The sequence below is a fragment of the Euprymna scolopes genome, chromosome 33, assembly GCF_053919585.1.
Source record: "Euprymna scolopes isolate OS-2025 chromosome 33, ASM5391958v1, whole genome shotgun sequence".
NCBI lineage: Eukaryota > Metazoa > Mollusca > Cephalopoda > Sepiida > Sepiolidae > Euprymna > Euprymna scolopes.
The window spans coordinates 14414282-14433785 of record NC_136514.1 but is presented as its reverse complement, the minus strand read 5'-3'; the positions used below and the strand labels follow the sequence as shown (position 1 = coordinate 14433785).

Here is a 19504-nt window from a genome sequence, read left to right as displayed (position 1 = left end):
TAGTCTGACCAAGCCAAATAATACATTCATGTACTGCACAGCAAAAAAAATGATGCATTTTACACATTTCAAAATTTATTTTTAAATAGCCTAATCGCATATTAATGCAATAATTTTAGATAGTCCTCGATCATTTTTCGAAAAATTGTTACAAATTTTAAACTTGACCAAAAGCAAATTTTACGTTATTTTCTGCAACTTTGTTGCTATTGTTTGGTTTGTTTTCAACACTTACAAGTCATTTGATGATACTGTGTTTATTTAACTGGCCAATAAGTTTAAGAAAATGTTTGAATTGTAAATAATTTCTCTTTAAATATTACTATGCCTTTTTAAATATACATGCATCTATGTTCTTAAGTTATATTTTATGACTATATTAAAAAAAAAAGAGATTACGAGATTAATCAAATCTTTCCATCAAAATAGCTCATAGTTATTTATATTAATACAATCTTTTGAAATACATGGAGAGCAACAACCCAAACAGCCATATGTATACCTAATTCATATATTTTAAGCAGCTTTATATAAAAAAATATTTGGTGTTATTCATTTCTAATATTGTTCTATCTCTCTCTCTCTCTACATATATATATATATGTTATATCTCCCTCTTTTGGAAATAAGGTACGATTATGAATATCTCCAGTATCAAATAATCCTTATCCACTGTGAATTTACTTTATGTGTGAAAACCAAAGAGGGGAGATATAACATATGAGAATTATTTGGAATCAAGTCTCCCCTTGCTGTTATTTTAGACCATTTGAAACCATAGCAGCAAGTTTTAGTCTCCCCTCTAAGGCAGAGGTTTTGGAGAAATATAAAATATTTTGTAATTCATATACAAAACTAGGAAAATAAATGACCGAGTGAAACATTTTATGGTTGTAAAAAAGTGCCAAAATAGTTTTGGATGATCCTCTTAATGTGTAACCTTAAGGGCAAATGTCACAGCCTATTACACCATTCAGGTCATTACCTTTCCAACAAGCCTTTATTTGTCAAATTCTGATCAATACTCGCTGAGATTTGGAACTCATGAAACTGCTAAGTAAAAAGTCACAATATTGTAGAATTAAATTTACAATATTTTATTCTAAACAAGGAATAAAAGATAAATGTGAAAAGAATAAAAGGTTTGTATTAGGTATGGTGCTTGGTAAATCCAAGAAGAGTTCAGTAATCATCCACAAATTATATATAAGTTCATATTCCTGTTTGTCCACAATTTGATTAATATATACAAAAGGTTCCTTACTTAACTCTTTCATTTATTTCTATATATAGAAACTTGCAAACTAGATACAATTAAGAGATCATGTCATTTGCATATGACATTAAGAAAAATCGATTTTATTAAATAGCGGTATCTTAGTTAATGTTTCTAGCAAGAGAATTGTTTTAAGTGTTCTATTAAAGATTGTTTGATAAATTTTAAACAATTATATTGATAACATATTTAATTTATTTGGAATTATTATTCCAACATCAAATGTTTTTAAAAAACTTTTAGAGTTATTTGCCTTTTAGAATCTTCCGAACATTTGTTTGTTGTTATTCTTTAAACAGCTATACAGAAATCGGTAAATTTTTACGATGTGACCCAGCATTGTTTAATACCTAAAAAAAAAAAAAAATAAAAATAAAGATCTACTGCCCTCCCCTCTGAATTCCACAATTTACACTTTTCTTTTTTCACGTCAATCCCATTGATTACAAACTTAAATTTCTAATTTTAAAAAAGGTAAATTTTTACGGCATGACCCAGCGTTGTATAACCTCTTAAAAACAAAAATAAAAAAATAAAAAAATTAAAAAAATCGGACCTACTTTTTTTGGCCCTAATACGCTTAAACAGCCTTTATAAATCAAGAAATTTTGAAAAATAAAAAAAAATTTAACATTTTAAAGTGGGGGATCACTTTTCTATATAAATTGAACGTAAAATGAGCACCCACTTTTTGGCCACAAAGCGTTCAACGAGGCATGTCATCTCTAGCATTTTTTCAAGTTTGGCGATCGTGTGGGGGGAGGGGCAAAACATGACATACGTTTTTTTTGTGGTGAGGGCAGGAATTACATTTTAAACAAAATAATGATACATTTAATTTTTATGGCACTTTTTTTTTGTACTTTCACCTAACAATTTTATAAACAAAATGAACCCCAAAATATGACAAATTCAATTTTTTATTTTGGAGGAGGGGGGGGGAGAGTTACATTAGAAACATAAAATGACTAAAAATTTAATTTAATTGTTTTGGGAATTAATTTTTGGTAGATTTTTTTTTTTTTTTAGGGGTTCTACCTACTTCTGTTATTCTTATTGAAACAAGTTGTAAGGATTTATTTTTAATTATTTTTTAGTGGGGGAGGGGGGATTACAGTACTCAATATCCAGAGAATAGTCTTCTATTTGTATCCATTCTGCCGAAATATCTGGTGGAGAGGGTACCAGGTACTTCTTTTGGGGGGCGATTACATGTTTTTATCCGTTTTTATTTTTGGAATTGTGGGGGTATCCATGTTGCCCATGATGAAAATGATTAGTATAGCAGATGTGTTCCAAACGGAACTTCATGTCAACCCAGGCAATGCTGGGTACCCATGCTAGTTATATATATATATATATATATATATATAACATTCGTAGCCAAATTGAATATTAATCTTCGGTTCTCCATGAAAATTTGCAGACTTTAAGATAATACTATTCCATGATTAAAATTTTATGACAATTGGTAAAAAAGAACATTTTCAAACCAATAAAATATGCCCAAATTTGCCTACATTTATGTGTGTGTGTGTATATATATATATATATATATATATAGTGTGTGTATACATTTCTTTTTGTATATATTTGTGTCCTGGCAGGCTAGCTTCAGTTTTGCTGCTTTGGGATGAATTTTGCTTAGGGTTTTTTTTTAATTTTATTTTTTTTTATTTGGTTGACTTCCCTGTGGCCTTTCCAAGCCACTAATATATATATTTTAGTGATGTGACGATTCCAATATTTTTTCTCTTTATTCCAATAGACCTGTAAGTATTTAACTACAGAGTTATCCCCCCTCCCCATACTATGCAGATATTTTCTCAAACGTAAAAATGCACATGTGAGGGATGATCTATAGATTTTAGTTCTATTAGTTTAAAATCAATAAATATTTATTTTATCATTACCAGAGAATCAGTTTTAAACCAAAAATTTAAAAAAAAAATAATTAAAGGAATCTTTTTGGCATCAGAAAATAGGCACAAAGTTTTCCAATTCCCCCCCCAAAAAAGTTCCAATTTTTCCAATTCGATAATCGGAAGAAAAGCTCATCCCTATAAGTGTTTTTCTTTTGCGTTAAAGAAAACATCTGCACATTTAACATGTGTTTTTATGGCAATCGAAGAAAAATTACTAGTCCATAGTTAAATATTTAGAGATTTATAAAGAATCGGAATCAAGGAAAAATATTGGAATTGTCCCATCACTAACAGATGTATGTATGTGTATATATAAGTTTCATTGATATTAATTGCTGCGGGATAGCATTTTTTTTTAATTATAAAAGTTTTTTTTTTTTTATTACATTTTCACCCTTAACGAGGCAAATTGCCACTTTGGTGTAGGGGGCTACTATCAGGGGCAACAACTACTGGGGTACTATGTAGGGATTTGGGCAGCAAGGTGTCGGTTCACGTTACACTTGAACTTCTGCACGTCAGTACTGTTGGGGAAGCAGGGACCTGGAATGGAATTCCAGAGTCTAGCGGTTCTGGGGAAGAAACTATTGGAGTAAAAAGATCTTTTACATCTAGGGATCTCTACAGTGTGGGGGTGGGATTTAGCAGCCTGTCGGGTTTGTCGAGGGTGCTCACGTCGTGGGGGCACAAGTGATTGCAGTTCGTCAGAGCATTCACCACTAAAATACTTGTAGAAAAGGCAGAGGGATGCAACATTTCGTCGATGGGACAGAGGCTGAAGCTTAGATGCCAGTTCAGGGCCTATCAGGTTTGCGACTCTTTTGAACCTTGTCAAGGAGCGAGAGACTAGTAGCAGATGCACCAGCCCAGATGTGGCAGCAATACTCCATACATGGGCGAATGGTGGCCTTATAGAGGTACAGGATACTTTCGGGTGTTAGTAGTTTTCTAGCACGGTAGAGAGAGAACTGTATATCCTTTTCACGTTATTTTATGTCAAATTATGCTGCTTAGATTTTATTTTTAGGCTTCAAGTTCTTATTAAACTCAATTATTCATAGTATAAATTGTTTTATGGACTTTTTTCTTTTAATAGTTATTTTCATAAGCTTTGAGATTATATTCTTCCAAGTGAATTAAGTTTGTAGGAAGTTGTGTGTGCGTATAATTATTTTTTGAATACTTATGCAGAATAAGAACTGCCTTATTGTTGGAATTTTCCAAGCAGTTTATGTAAAATGCTAGAAGATGCCAAACGAAAATTTTACGTTTTTTTTTTTTTTTACAAACGCTGGGCAATTTTTTTTCAATCAAAATATTAATTCTGTTATTACAAAGATAATTCAATGAAAATTAATTGAAAAATAAAATCGTTTTGTTAAAGAAAATACAATTTTTTTTTTTTGTTACAAAACTTTACAAATAAAGAAAAAAAATCATAAAGTTATTTTTTTTTTAATACCAAACTGACAAAAAAAAAAAAAAAAAAAAATATTAATTTTAATATTTTTTATTTTTGTTTCAAATAGAGATGAATAATTAGCTTTTCTATAATAAACCTATGGATAGCAAATAAATGTTTTCTTAAATGATGTTGGCTGCTGTGATTTTTTTTTGGTTCAACATTTTGGCACTTTACATAATTTCTCAGAAAATTTGAACAATAACATGATCCTTATTCTGCATTAGCACTATTCTTTGGTGTAGAGATAGCCTGTAAAAAAATAGATTCTAATTTATAGATAGAACACTGATAGGTACGGAGATTCCTGGTCAGAGTGAACTGCAGAGTAATAGTAACCCACCAAAAAAATTTTTAATTAGGGGCCCCACCACTAGTGTCGTTTATAGGCATGCTCAGAACATAAGAGAAAAGTGGTGTGACCAATTCAAGCCATGCTAAGATTATTTGGTGCTTATTTAGAATTAAGCTTTATTAAAAAAAAAAAAAAAAAAAATACAGAAAAATCTTTGATGTAGACACGCGTCACGGAACAGAGGTAATTAAAAGAAAAAAAAAGAAAAAAGAAAAAGAAAAAAATCAAATTGATCAAGTAGTTTTTTTTTGCTTTTTTTTCTTTAATGAGGAAAATAAAAATGTGATTTTTAGTGATTTTAGTATAAAATGTACTCATTAGAAGAATGATTTTATCTCATTATTTCAAATTGAGTTGTGGTATTTATGATGGATAACAAAAAAAAAAAAAAAAAATCATCTCTCTGTGTTATGTATTAATCCACAGTGGCAAAAAAAAAGAGAGAAATTGCTGTGCACCCAGATTTAACTTATGGAGAGTTAATTGCACGTAAATGAGACATGCAACTTACAGATTTTCCTATGTAGCAGAAAAGGGCAGACCTCTAGAAGAAAAACTGTTTAAACACAAGCTGAGATATAAACGTATATAACATTGTGACGGGCCTTTGGGCCAAGATCAAAGGATAGTATCTTTTCTTCAGATACTACACTTCAATTTTTTTTTGTTCTTTCAGTGGAGGAGAAATCCTTCACGACCGAGACAATTTTTATTTTTGTACCTTTTCTCTACTTTAAAAAACGACCCCGGTGTCTAACTGTCCCGTGGGGAGGCATTGTAAATAGGAACATCATGACGGAAAAGAACAAAGCCGCCCAGACTTGAGTATGTAACAGAAAAGGGTAGACCTCCTCTTCCCAGAAATCTATAGCTAAGCAGATATACACGTGAAGGCATATATATATATATATATATATATATATATATACACACACACACACACACACACACACGTATTGCACAGAGTTGTAAATTGAGAGAATTGATCTCCCGATATATCACAGAACACAACTCATAGGAAGACTAGAAATATTTACTGAAGAAAAGGTCAATATTTATCCCGCTGAAAGGGTTGTGAGCCAAAGATTGGATTATACCTGAACTATCTTATCTCATGTTGAAATTCAGGGAATCTTCAGAATTGGGTGATTATTTCTTTTGGGACATCATGTTTATTATTCCCATCCCTCCCAATGAACAGCCGAGTTAATTTTGTTTTAAGATATTTACGTTTAAATGTTTTGCTTTTTGTTATAATCCATTTCATATGATAAAATTTTAAAAGAAAAAAAGTTATGTCGGTTTCTTAGCTTGTTGAATATTCTTTTGTGGAAACTGAACACTGTTGTGTTACCTTCACCTGCCCCGTTGCAGTTGCCACTGGGGCGCTACAGATGACCTGTCAATCAGTCCTCTCCATCTTGCACGTTTAACAGCTTAAAAATCCTGTTGTGTAAGTATATATATAATTTTTAATTCGCTACCCGCACAGCAGCTGCCGATTAGCATAATAGTTCAAAGCCTTGGCGGTCGGGTTTCAATCCTGGCTTGAGGTAGTTACCTGTCTAGCCGCACTGATGAGCTGTGATACAGCAAAACAGTACTGTATGTGGATGACATATATATATATATATATATATATATATAAACCCTTACTTGTATTGTCAGTTTTACCGTCTCTGTGTTTCACTTGGTTACTCCATGACCTGAACCTAAGACATGTCATAGGTCATAATATCGCACAGCTGGTACATTTTTTTTATTAGCACATCAGAATGTGGAGAGATACTGCCAATTTCGTAAAGTAAGATTCTATACAGGGGCTTTCCCGAATTAAGTTCTCCTGGCTCGTATCGTCATATTGGACATGAGTCAGGAATATATATATATATATTTTTTTTTTTTTGTTTTTTTACAGTTATCACCACTTATCAAGGCCCGGAAGCCACTCAGGGATAAGGGTTATTGCAAGTACATTACGTTAGTGTGGAGATTTGATGAAGTGTTTACTTAAGGGGGCAGTTCATTAGGAATTTGTTAACATTGGACTTGAACACATCCAAGTTGTAGTCCAGTGGGAAGCAGGCAGACAGAACAGAGTTCCACAGGCATGCAGTTCTAAGAAAGAAGCTTTGTTCATGGAATCCGCGTTTTCATTTAGGCACAGATAAAGAGTGGCGGAAATTTTTCACAGTGGATTCGGCTAGACGGGTGTTTTTCGTGAAAGATTGGCGAGGGGGGACTAGAGATTGGAGTTCAGACGAGCACCTGCCATGGAAATAACGATAAAACAAGGATAGACTCGCAACGTCTCTTCTGTGGGAGAGAGGTTGCAGGGTAGAGAAAAGGGCATCCCCCACTAAGCCACGAAGTCTATTTTGTACTCTATCAAGGCAGGATAGGCTGTTTTTAGCAGCTCCTGCCCAGATATGGCAACAGTATTCCATCCTTGGACGTACTTGGCTTTTATATAGATAGAGAATTGCATCAGTAGTGAGATATCTTCTGGAGCGGTAGAAGGATCCCACCATCTTTCCAGCGACCTTGGCAACAGACTTGATGTACATGTTCCATTTCAGATCAGGAGTAAAGGTCAAACCCAGAAGCTTGTCAAAACACAGGGCCTCACCCAGACGAGAGCCATCCATCACAATTGATGCCAGATGGGGATCAGAGCGTTGATGATGTAAGGATAGGAGTTTGGTTTTGGATGCATTAAAGGTAACCAGCCACATCTTCCCCCACTGAACCACGCACTCGAGATCAGAGGAGAGAGAATCAGAGAGAACTTAGTCATTTACAGCCTTTGATGTGTTGCCGTAGATGGTCGTGTCATCAGCATAGATGTCAACGAATGATTTAAGTATGTGTTTAGGGAGGTCATTGATGTAGATCAGGAAGAGAGTTGGGCCTAGGATTGACCCGAGGGACTCCAGCATTTATATTGCAGGCCTCCGATTTTTGTCCATCTACCACTACTCTTATGAGCCTATCGGAGAGAAATGATTTAATGATTGAGAAAACATTTCCAGTTATACCGTAGCTGGAAATCTTGTGAAGTAGACCCTTATGCCATACCTTGTTGAAGGCCTTTGATATGTCAAGAGCAATTGCCCTAGAAAGGAAGCCTTTGTCAAGAGATTCACTAATCCTGTGGGATATAACCATCAGCACATCTGCAGTAGATCTTGCAGAGCGGAAACCATATTGTGTGTCACTAAGAATGTTATTCCTGCTGAGGTGGTTGACTATTTCTCTATTTAATATGGATTCCAGCAACTTACTCATAACACACAGGAGACTTATTAGTCTGTACTGAGAGGGAGATGACTTATCACCTGAATTCTTAAATACAGGGCAAACTGATGAGGTCTTCCAGGGAGTCGGAAAGCATTTCTCCTTAAGGCAGCAAGTTCTGGTTGAAGCTTTTTTAACACTATAATTGGGATGCCATCAGGGCCAGTTGCTTTACTGGAATCTAGGTTCTTGATTAACTTGGCGACCTCATGCACGGATATTTGTATGTTACCTAGCTTGTTCTGTGTTATAGGAGGAAATATGGGGAGTTGATGGCCTTTGTCGCATAGGGTAGAATTAGCTGCAAAGTTCTTTGCAAATAGTTTGGCCTTGTCTGACGCTGACGAGATGACCTCTGGTCTATTGATAATGGTTGGGATAGAACGCACACTTCTGTTCAGGATCCTATTTATTTGCCAAAACTGGTGGGAACTAAGCCGCTGATCAACTACCTTGGATTTAACAGACTGGGCATATAGCTCTCTTCCATTTTTTATTACTCTTTTACAGTGGTTGCTGGCAGTCCTGAAAGCAGCTTTAGTCTCAGTGCATCTATTACGTTGGTAGTTATGAAAAAAGTGATTTCTGTGCGCGATAACAGCAGCACATTCTGGGGAGAACCATGGCTGGCTGTTAGGTTTTTGTTGGAATTTTTGGATGGTATGAATCGGTCTATGCCTATAATTAACCATTCGGTCAGGTCTGATACTATAGAGGACACATCCTTTTTAAACATGGAGTGCAGAGGTAAATCAGATATGAATGTATGGAAGCTATCCCAGTCAGCCATAGAGTATCGGTATACAGTACGGTGGAGGGGATGTCTGGGGGCTTCTTACATTTCGTTTTTATCTTAACTGATACGACGGAGTGGTCGGAGGATCCTAGAGGAGAATGAACGGAACATGAACATAGCTCAGGGGAAGTTGAGAGAAAAAGGTCTAGGAGGCTTACATATTGACCGGGTGTATCGGGCACACGGGTGGGTTCGCAAACAATCTGAGTGAGGTCATAAGCAATGGCAAAATCATGACAAAACCTCCCCTCATCATCTGTCTTATTTGAATGGGTCAGCCATTCCACGTTATGGACGTTGAAGTCACCACAGATGTGGATGTTAGCCAAGGGATGTGAAGACAGTATGTGGTCTATTTTCTCAGTATGGTCTTAAAGATAGTAACTCCGCTGTTGTGGGGCCTATAGAGAGCAAATATAAATGCAGTGGTGTTAGCAAGTGCAACCCTGAAGCACATATAGGGTAAATTAGGATCTTCTCTAGAGATATCCCTGCCACACGGGAAGCCATTCTTAATGTAGGCACATATTCCATGCCCATGGCGATCTTGGGTGTCAGATTTAGCTGTTAAATTAGAGTATCCGTTAATTATGAACTCATCTAGGGAGTGGTCGGCCCTATTCTAGTTTCACTTAGAAATAATATGTCCGGTTTCGTCTCCTGTAATTGGGTTTCAACCTCTGGAAGGTTGGAACGTAGACCCCTGATGTTGGAGAAGGAGACCTGGTAGTAGGGGTCTACGTTGGAAGATGGGGTTCTAGGTTTAATCGAGTTTTTATTCTGGAGATATTTCATGTTGAGGTTTTGGGATTTGTGGAATAGGTCGGCATACTTGGTTAGAGCAGTACAGAGAGGGAAAGTAAGAGAGAAAAAGACAGGAAAATTTTTTTTTTTTTTTTTTGTAGCACACGAAAAGGTAAAGCTGTAACAATTACCCACTAGTATGGCATCGAGAGACCCCACCAGAGACTACTGCATGGTCCAGATCCACTCACCAAATGGCAATACAGCAGTCCCAGTACTTTGCGCCTGCTGATAGGACAGCCTCCTTAGTGGTTAATCCAAGGTTCGGGTCCCTGACTATCAGGCGGATAACGTCAGCCCAGACAAAACATTTACCTCCAGCACCCTTACTAGTGACATGGCCACAAGGACAGACAGACAGAAAAATTTCCGACATCCCAGACTACTGGTCACCAAGTACTACCGACCTTTAAGCAGCTTTTTCTTCACCCTTTGTCAGAAAAATCACTCATTGAATGAGGACTGAATGACAAAATAGGAGAAGCGAGAGTTACTGGAGCTGCCGATAACACATCCACTGTATTATCTACTCTCCATAAATTGTATCCTTACAGTTAATAAAAGTTAAAAACTATTTGATCAATTTATGTGATTTTTGGAATATGATATCATCTCATGACGAGTATGTACATCATACCAATTTTTCTGTATTTTTTTTTTTTTTTTTTTTTAAATAATTTTAAATAAATTATTCTTATTAGAGTTGGATTATCTTAAAAAAAAAAAAAAAAAAAAAAAAAAAGTCATTTTTATAGAATTTAAATGTTCGTGTGCATAATACCAGTACAATCTAGAGTTATACGCACTTAGTTATACAACAAGAGTTAGTTTTGTTAGGGTGATCATAAAATAAAAGAGGGAAGAATATTTGATGCAAATTGCAACAAACTAACTGAATAATTTGTAACTAACCTTCATTAAGCTGAGTAAATTGGACTGTACAGTTTCTGAAAAACAAAACTAAAAATCAAAAATTAAGTTATTAACAGTTTACGAAGATTCAAATTTGAAAAAGATTACATGAATTTTTAAATTTAACCACAATTTTAACGATTCAATTTAATCTATCTTCGGTTTTATGAATAGTAAGAGGGTACAATCGACACAAGTGGGTGGGGGTGGGGTGGGGTGTAAATAAATTTTTTTTTTTGCCTACAAAAATTTTATTTGATATTTATTCACCTTTTTCATTAGAGATCCACCAGGTACAATTACAAACTATGAAATCGGCTATGGAGAGGAAATACATGACAAGAGACAGGAACAGAAAAGGTTAGATTCAAATGGATACCAGCATCCAGAAAGAAGATGCCCAAAGACTTTTTCCATGGGAAAAGGGAGTGTTAATTTTTCAGGGGTCATTTGTCCTAACATTTTTATATTATGGGCGTATGATACTGCCTCATGAGTTTAGAGAGTTCCGTTTCATGTTCAATCACCTAATTCGTGATTGAAATATGTTTAGAGAATTGTGTATTGAACACTTTATGACATCTGTAAGTTCTTGGTGGAAATGGTTGCACAGTGAAAGTTTTTATTTTAATTCAATAAATGTTCAGATGTTTGTGTTATTTTAGTACTTTAGTGTATGTTTTGTTTTTAACTAAAAGTTACACAACTTCAACATTTTTGGAGAGGACCTTCTTGAATTGTCTCCCTTTGTTCTGAAAGGGAGTTCTTTATAAATAAAAAAAATAAATAAAAATTTGACTTTTTTTTTTTTTTTTTTTTTTTTCCGAGTAGAATTATTGTTTAACATCCGTTTCCATGCTAGCATGGGGTTGGACGGTTTTGCCTGATAGCTCTTCACCAGGCCTCTCAGGCTTGTGCAAGGCTTGGTCATAAGCTCAACTTCCTAAGGTTATCCTTAACTGACTAAATAAACCTACATCTGATTTCATAAAGTTTATAAAAAAAAAAAAAAAAAAAGTCACAAGATAAAACACCTTCATTTTAAAAATGGCTTCTTTTATGCATGCCAAACAAGGATTGTAATTCTTTAATTACTTTCAGTAAAAAAAATTCATAGAAATGGTTGAGTTTTTACCATTCCCGCTAGTGTTAATATTAACAAAGACACATCAGTGCTTATTTAGAAAAATCAAAACAAGAAAATTTTTATGATGTACGCACTTATCACAGATGTCATATTCCAAAAATGATGTAAATCAATCAAGTGTGTGTGTGTGTGTGTGTGTATATATATAAAATCTCCTTTTACGATTTTTAGCATTTTAACTATTCAACACAATGCTGATTATTGGAATTGAGTTGTCTCCCCCTTATTTATAAAACATGGATTCTAAAAAAAAAAAAAAAAAATTTTTTTACTTTGCAACAGTTTGATATTTTTTTATGACCTAACCAAGCATAATATAAACTCCTCCAACCTCCTCATGTTAAGAACGGTTTCGAGATTGGAAGTATTTATTCCAAAAACCATTCTTAACATGGGGTAGTTGTAGGTGTTTATACTACGCCGAGTTAGGTCGTTAAAAAAAAAGAATTTACATAATTTTTGGAAATTGACATTTTTGTTCCATGGCTGGTACGTATATCAAAGATTTGTCTGCATTTTTGTTTTTTTTTTGTTTTTCTTTTAATGTGTAATTCTAAATAAGCACCAATACATAATTTAATATTCATAGAAACTTAAAGACCTTAAAAAGCTTATTTAAAATTCATTTCAGAAATAAAAATTTTAAGACTAACAATGTAATAAAAATTTCCAACCATTTCTATTCTACATTAAAAAAAAATCTCAAAGTTTCCATTTTACAATAGTCAATGAAAATGAAATGTTTAAGTTACCTCTACCTCAAAAATGTGCTTTTAGGGATCAGTCCGCCACTGGCAAATGACAATTTGGCAAAATGCTGATAAGTTACAACAGTTAAAAGACGAACACAAAATTAAACACGGATTCTTGAAACTTGAACATTAACATTGTTGCTTTTTATTTTGTCAGTCACGTAGATATTTTTTGTAAATTGTTGCATTTTATGGGTATTAAATTTGTGGGTTTTTTTTTTTTTTGTAAATTGTATTTTATGAGTATTAAATTTGCGTTTTTGTAAATTGTATTTTATGGATATTAAATTTGTGGTTTTTGTAAATTGTATTTTATGGATATTAAATTTGTGGTTTTTGTAAATTGTATTTTATGGATATTAAATTTGTGGTTTTTGTAAATTGTATTTTATGGATATTAAATTTGTGGTTTTTGTAAATTGTTGCATTTTATGGATATTAAATTTGTGGGTTTTTTTTATTTTTTGTAAATTGTATTTTATGAGTATTAAATTTGCGTTTTTTGTAAATTGTTGCATTTTATGGATATTAAATTTGTGGTTTTTGTAAATTCGTGTTTTTGTAAATGTGGTATTTTGTTATACAATTCAAGGAGTGGTTTACTTTTCAGAGTCAGAAACCCTTGTTCAATTTTCTTTAGAAGTATTGAATGGATTTTTACGGAAAGAAACTATAAAAAAGCAACAATTCACACACGTTTCTCCATGATTACACAGCTTGAATACAGATGTCATAATTAAGAAACCATGATGTACTTACTTATGAGGGAAAATAAATACTGTTCAAAGATTATAAATCCTTATTTAATAGCTTTTTTATAAAATAAAAGAATTTTAAGCTGTACACAATATCGCCATCATTACCATGATATTTAAGGGAGATTCTTTCTTCGCTTAAAATAAAATAAAATATAAACGTCTGTCTTTTTCCATATTTTCAAACCGAATCCTCTGAAACTAGGTCGCAGTATAAACACCCACAACTACCCCATGTTAAGAATGGTTTTTGGAATAAATACTTCCAATCTCGAAACCGTTTTTAACATGAGGAGGTTGGAGGAGTTTATATTATGCTTGGTTAGGTCGTAAAAAAATATCAAACTGTTGCAAAGTAAAAAATTTTTTTTTTTTAGAATCCATGTTTTATAAATAAGGGGGAGACAACTCAATTCCAATAATCAGCATTGTGTTGAATAGTTAAAATGCTAAAAATCGTAAAGGGAGATTTTATATATACACACACACACACTTGATTGATTTACATCATTTTTGGAATATGACATCTGTGATAAGTGCGTACATCATAAAAATTTTCTTGTTTTGATTTTTCTAAATAAGCACTGATGTGTCTTTGTTAATATTAACACTAGCGGGAATGGTAAAAACTCACTTTAAAACCATTTCTATGAATTTTTTTTACTGAAAGTAATTAAAGAATTACAATCCTTGTTTGGCATGCATAAAAGAAGCCATTTTTAAAATGAAGGTGTTTTATCTTGTGACTTTTTTTTTTTTTTTTTTTATAAACTTTATGAAATCAGATGTAGGTTTATTTAGTCAGTTAAGGATAACCTTAGGAAGTTGAGCTTATGACCAAGCCTTGCACAAGCCTGAGAGGCCTGGTGAAGAGCTATCAGGCAAAACCGTCCAACCCCATGCTAGCATGGAAACGGATGTTAAACAATAATTCTACTCGGAAAAAAAAAAAAAAAAAAAAAAAAAGTCAAATTTTTATTTATTTTTTTTATTTATAAAGAACTCCCTTTCAGAACAAAGGGAGACAATTCAAGAAGGTCCTCTCCAAAAATGTTGAAGTTGTGTAACTTTTAGTTAAAAACAAAACATACACTAAAGTACTAAAATAACACAAACATCTGAACATTTATTGAATTAAAATAAAAACTTTCACTGTGCAACCATTTCCACCAAGAACTTACAGATGTCATAAAGTGTTCAATACACAATTCTCTAAACATATTTCAATCATGAATTAGGTGATTGAACATGAAACGGAACTCTCTAAACTCATGAGGCAGTATCATACGCCCATAATATAAAAATGTTAGGACAGATGACCCCTGAAAAATAAACACTCCCTTTTCCCATGGAAAAAGTCTTTGGGCATCTTCTTTCTGGACGTTGGTATCGGAGTTCAAATAGGTGCACTTGAAGAATTGTTTGAGGTTACATCAGCTGAAACATTTTTTTCTTTTTTTTTCTTTAAGCCACTAGTATGGGTGCATGGTGTTGCCCGGTTGTTTGAAGGTGTGTTGAGCAAAAAAAAAAAAAAAAAAAACTCCTACTGCGAAGAAGGAAAAGAACGTGAAAAAAAGTGACATCTTTGCCGTTGAGTCCATCGCCAAACTGGAAGTGGCGAAGGTTTAAATTAAAGCTAGTCAATCGAAAAGAGGGGATGACTTTCGAAAATATCAGCGAAAAAAGTGACTCCTCCTTGTAGGAAAGTACCCAGTTGAAGGTGAAGAAATTAATGTTTTTAGACAATTTTTCAATATTTGTCATCCAAAGGGTTGAGCTTCAAAACGATACCGATCTTGTGGAAACCGTCGCTTCTGTCGGAAGTCTTAGGCAGACATACATTTAAACACTGGTGAGATTTATATTATAGATGGTCATAAAACCATTAGCAATAGACAAAGGCTACTAAGCTAATTAGGGAATGCATAAAACTTAGGAACGTCACGCTACTTGGATCATACAGAACTCCAAAAACGTGACGGTGATATTGTACATGTTCATTCACACAGTTCTAAGGCAGCACGTTCAGGATTGCAAAACATAATGCAAAAAAAAGATCCCCGGTACATATCTTAGCAAACATTGGTATGATTATGCAGAAGGTCTAATGTGAATGTACATCGTTGCAGGTTTGGTCTGTTCAGCCACAGCACAGGACGATATTTAAGCATTGCAGTGAGGCAAGAATTATAAAATGATCCGTAAGCAACAGATGCAGCTGTCACATTCCAAGTGAGTAGACAGATCTGATCCAAGCAGATCATATACTCCAGAGGGAACAGGGTCGAGGCAGAGAATATGTAGTATATATCTGATGGCACAATATTGTACCTATTTACAATGCCTCTCCACAGGACAGAGTTAGACGCCAGGGTCGTTTTTTAACGTGGAAAAAAGGTAAAAAAATAAAAAATGTCAGTCGTGAAGGATTTCTCCTCCACTGAAAGAGAACGAGAAATGAAAGTGCCGCATCTGAAGAACAGATACTACACTTTGATCTTGGCCAAAAGGCCAAGTAATACACTCAATATGATGTGAACATAACATTAAAGATGTGAATAGCAATTTAAATATTTCAAATTAAATTTTGTATAAACATATCACTTGATATTCCAGTTTTTACATTTAAAAACTGCAAACGAGTGTGACCTGACCCTTCCCTTTCTGATCCGTTGTGAATTAAAACTAATTATATTGCTAGTGTAAAAAAAAAAATCCTCTTTTGATTAATGGATAATTAGTTTTATATATATGTTTTTACATAAGCAGTAATATGTTGCTACACAGTCAGGAGCATGTTTCAGTCAGCTAGTTACCAGTAACTAGACCTCTTCAAATGATAAAGCTTATACAAAAGCAAAGTTTACAATGAAAATATCAGGTCTTTGTCACAGGGAGTTAAGATCAGGAGGTTCCATCAGATGGTGTGAAAAATAAGTTGGTTGTATATAAATAAGACTCAGTAGAGGTGTGGATTTGAGTCTGTGTTGAGACATGGAAAAGGATGGGGGATTATGGTATTTGTAAGTATGCTTATGTGATGACTGCTTCAAATCTTAAACATACTAGTGTGTATAGGTTCAATTTGTGAGGGGATGTGGATTTGATTAAAGGGGTTTCAGATTAAATGAGTGTCCTTCAGTTATAAAAATGTTTGTATTTGACTAGAATTTTGTATATCCCTCACTCTATCATCCCTACCTACACCAATGAAGAGGTTAAGAGATAAGGAAGAAAAAGAAATCTCTATATATAAAAGTAAAAGTGTCTGTCTGTGTACATTTCCCTACACAATAACTGTCAATTTTCAGTCTACAGACTCGAAATTTGATATACAGGGTATTGAGATTTGAGAAAATCTTTGTAATCCGTTTTCGGCCAAAGATTTGGCTGTTAAGTTGTCAAAGTTCAACGATTTGACCTTTGAGAACTCTACCAAACTCCTCCGCCAATTTTGGGTATAAACAATTGAAATTTTAGATATAGGTTCCTTGGACATGGATCTAATTTAATAACTTGATTTGAGCCCAAAACAAATGTTAAGGGGCCATAATAGGGGTCAAAGTTTTAAAAAATTGACCTCTGCGGTTTCTACCAAATTACTCAGACAATTTCTGGTCTAAACATTTGAAATTTTACATAAAGGGTATTCAGAGATAGATCTAACCATGGAGAAATGGCCTTAAATTGCATTGTGCATACATAATATACAATTTAAAATCAGCGTTTGTTTTGTTTCAGGAACCCGGCTTTCATTTTGTACGATTGCCTCTAGGGTAGTGTCGTAACTAGTTGGATTTTACCAAGCCCATATAGAAAGCTTGGGGAGGGGACTGATTTATAAAGCCACTGCCACAACTACTACTCCAACCCCGCACACGGAGTTCATTGTTTAAAAATAATTACAATCTAATAGCCACAGTGGCAGCAACAACTTAGCCTTGAACATTTCTAATGAGAAAATTCTAGAGCATGTGTTAGAAATTCTTTGACAGTCACTAAACTATCAGCTTTACATGATTCCATGGAAATTTCAGAAAATCAAAATTCTACGAATATATATATATATATATATATATATATATATATATATAGAGAGAGAGAGAGAGAGAGAGTTATGGTTCAAGATATTTTCCATTTTTTTTTTTTTTTTTTTTTTAAATGACATTCTTTGGTTCCCTTTCTTTTCCAAAAAGAAATTCTAGAAATATTAAAGACTTACACCATCCCGGTTATGACAGACAAAGTTGTATTTATTGATTTTTATTTTGAAAATAAATAGATATAGGAAGATTTAAGAAAAAAAAAAAAAAAATCCATGTCAATTCAACTGCCAGTTTACTGCATTGCTATAGTAGCCTTAATATTCCATATATATATATATATATATATATATATATATATATATAGAGAGAGAGAGAGAGAGGGGGGGGACGAGTGGATGGGATGGGGGACGAGTAGGAAGCCAGACAGACATGCCCTAAAAATCAACAAAATATTTATGGCTTCCCCTCTTTAGTCTTCCTATTTTCCTTCCTTCTTTATTGCTTACTAGCACGGTGGGGTGCCCGGTGTTACCCGGGTATTTGGAGATGTGTTTAGCAAAAAAAAAAAAAAAAATTTTTAAATTAAAAAAAATAAAAAAGTGGTAGTAGGAAGGCAGGCTCTAACCCATACCGCAAAGGAGGAAAAGAATTGGGGGGAGGGGGGCGTCTTTACTGTTATGACCACCGCCAAACCGGAAGTGACGTAGGTTTAAATTAAGGCTAGACAATCGAAAAGAGGGGATGACTTTCTAAAATATCGGCGAAAAAAAGCAATTTTTCCCTGTAGAAAAGTGCCCAGTTGAGAATTAATGTTTTCAGCTAATTTTTCGGTATTTGTCGTCTGAAGGGTCGAGCTTCAAAACGATACTGATCTTGTGAAAATCCGTCGCCTCTGTCAAAAGTTTTAGGCAGACATGCAAACATACATATATTGATAGCTCAAATTTTCGACCCAAACCGATGAAAAAGCTTGCCCTATTTCTGAATACCCTTTATGTAAAATTTCAAATGTTTAGACCAGAAATTGTCTGAGTAATTTGGTAGAAACCGCAGAGGTCAAATTTTTTAAACTTTGACCCCTATTATGACCCCTTAACATTTGCTTTGGGCTCAAATCAAGTTATTAAATTAGATCCATGTCCAAGGAACCTATATCTAAAATTTCAATTGTTTATACCCAAAATTGGCGGAGGAGTTTGGTAGAGTTCTCAAAGGTCAAATCGTTGAACTTTGACAACTTAACAGCCAAATTTTTGGCCGAAAACGGATTACAAAGATTTTCTCAAATCTCAATACCCTGTATATCAAATTTCGAGTCTGTAGACTGAAAATTGACAGAGTTATTGTGTAGGGAAATGTACACAGACAGACACTTTTACTTTTATATATATAGATTTCTTTTTCTTCCTTATCTCTTAACCTCTTCATTGGTGTAGGTAGGGATGATAGAGTGAGGGATATACAAAATTCTAGTCAAATACAAACATTTTTATAACTGAATGACACTCATTTAATCTGAAACCCCTTTAATCAAATCCACATCCCCTCACAAATTGAACCTATACACACTAGTATGTTTAAGATTTGAAGTAGTCATCACATAAGCATACTTACAAATACCATAATCCCCCATCCTTTTCCATGTCTTATTTTTCACACCATCTGATGGAACCTCCTGATCTTAACTCCCTGTGACAAAGACCTGATATTTTCATTGCAAATTTTGCTTTTGTATAAGCTTTATCATTTGAAGAGGTCTAGTTACTGGTAACTAGCTGACTGAAACATGCTCCTGACTGTGTAGCAACATATTACTGCTTATGTAAAAACATATATATAAAACTAATTATCCATTAATCAAAAGAGGATTTTTTTTTTACACTAGCAATATAATTAGTTTTAATTCACAACGGATCAGAAAGGGAAGGGTCAGGTCACACTCGTTTGCAGTTTTTAAATGTAAAGACTGGAATATCA

The 19504-nt window shown here is 33.9% G+C and overlaps 1 protein-coding gene across 3 annotated transcripts in view; it reads right to left on the bottom strand.

Annotated features, from left to right (window-relative positions):
• Positions 1 to 19504, bottom strand: part of LOC145258152 (protein CDV3-like) — a 55023-nt gene that overhangs the window by 22664 nt on the left and 12855 nt on the right. The window contains exon 2 of one of the 3 annotated variants that reach the window (XM_080115942.1): positions 10828 to 10862. The exons of 1 other annotated variant lie outside the window; for it this stretch is intronic. In XM_080115942.1, coding sequence (XP_079972068.1) covers positions 10828 to 10833 — 6 coding nt within the window. In that variant the 5' untranslated portion in view covers positions 10834 to 10862. Of the gene's footprint in view, positions 1 to 10827; positions 10876 to 19504 lie in introns of all 3 variants that reach the window. One more of the 3 variants, XM_080115940.1, reaches the window with a different exon arrangement.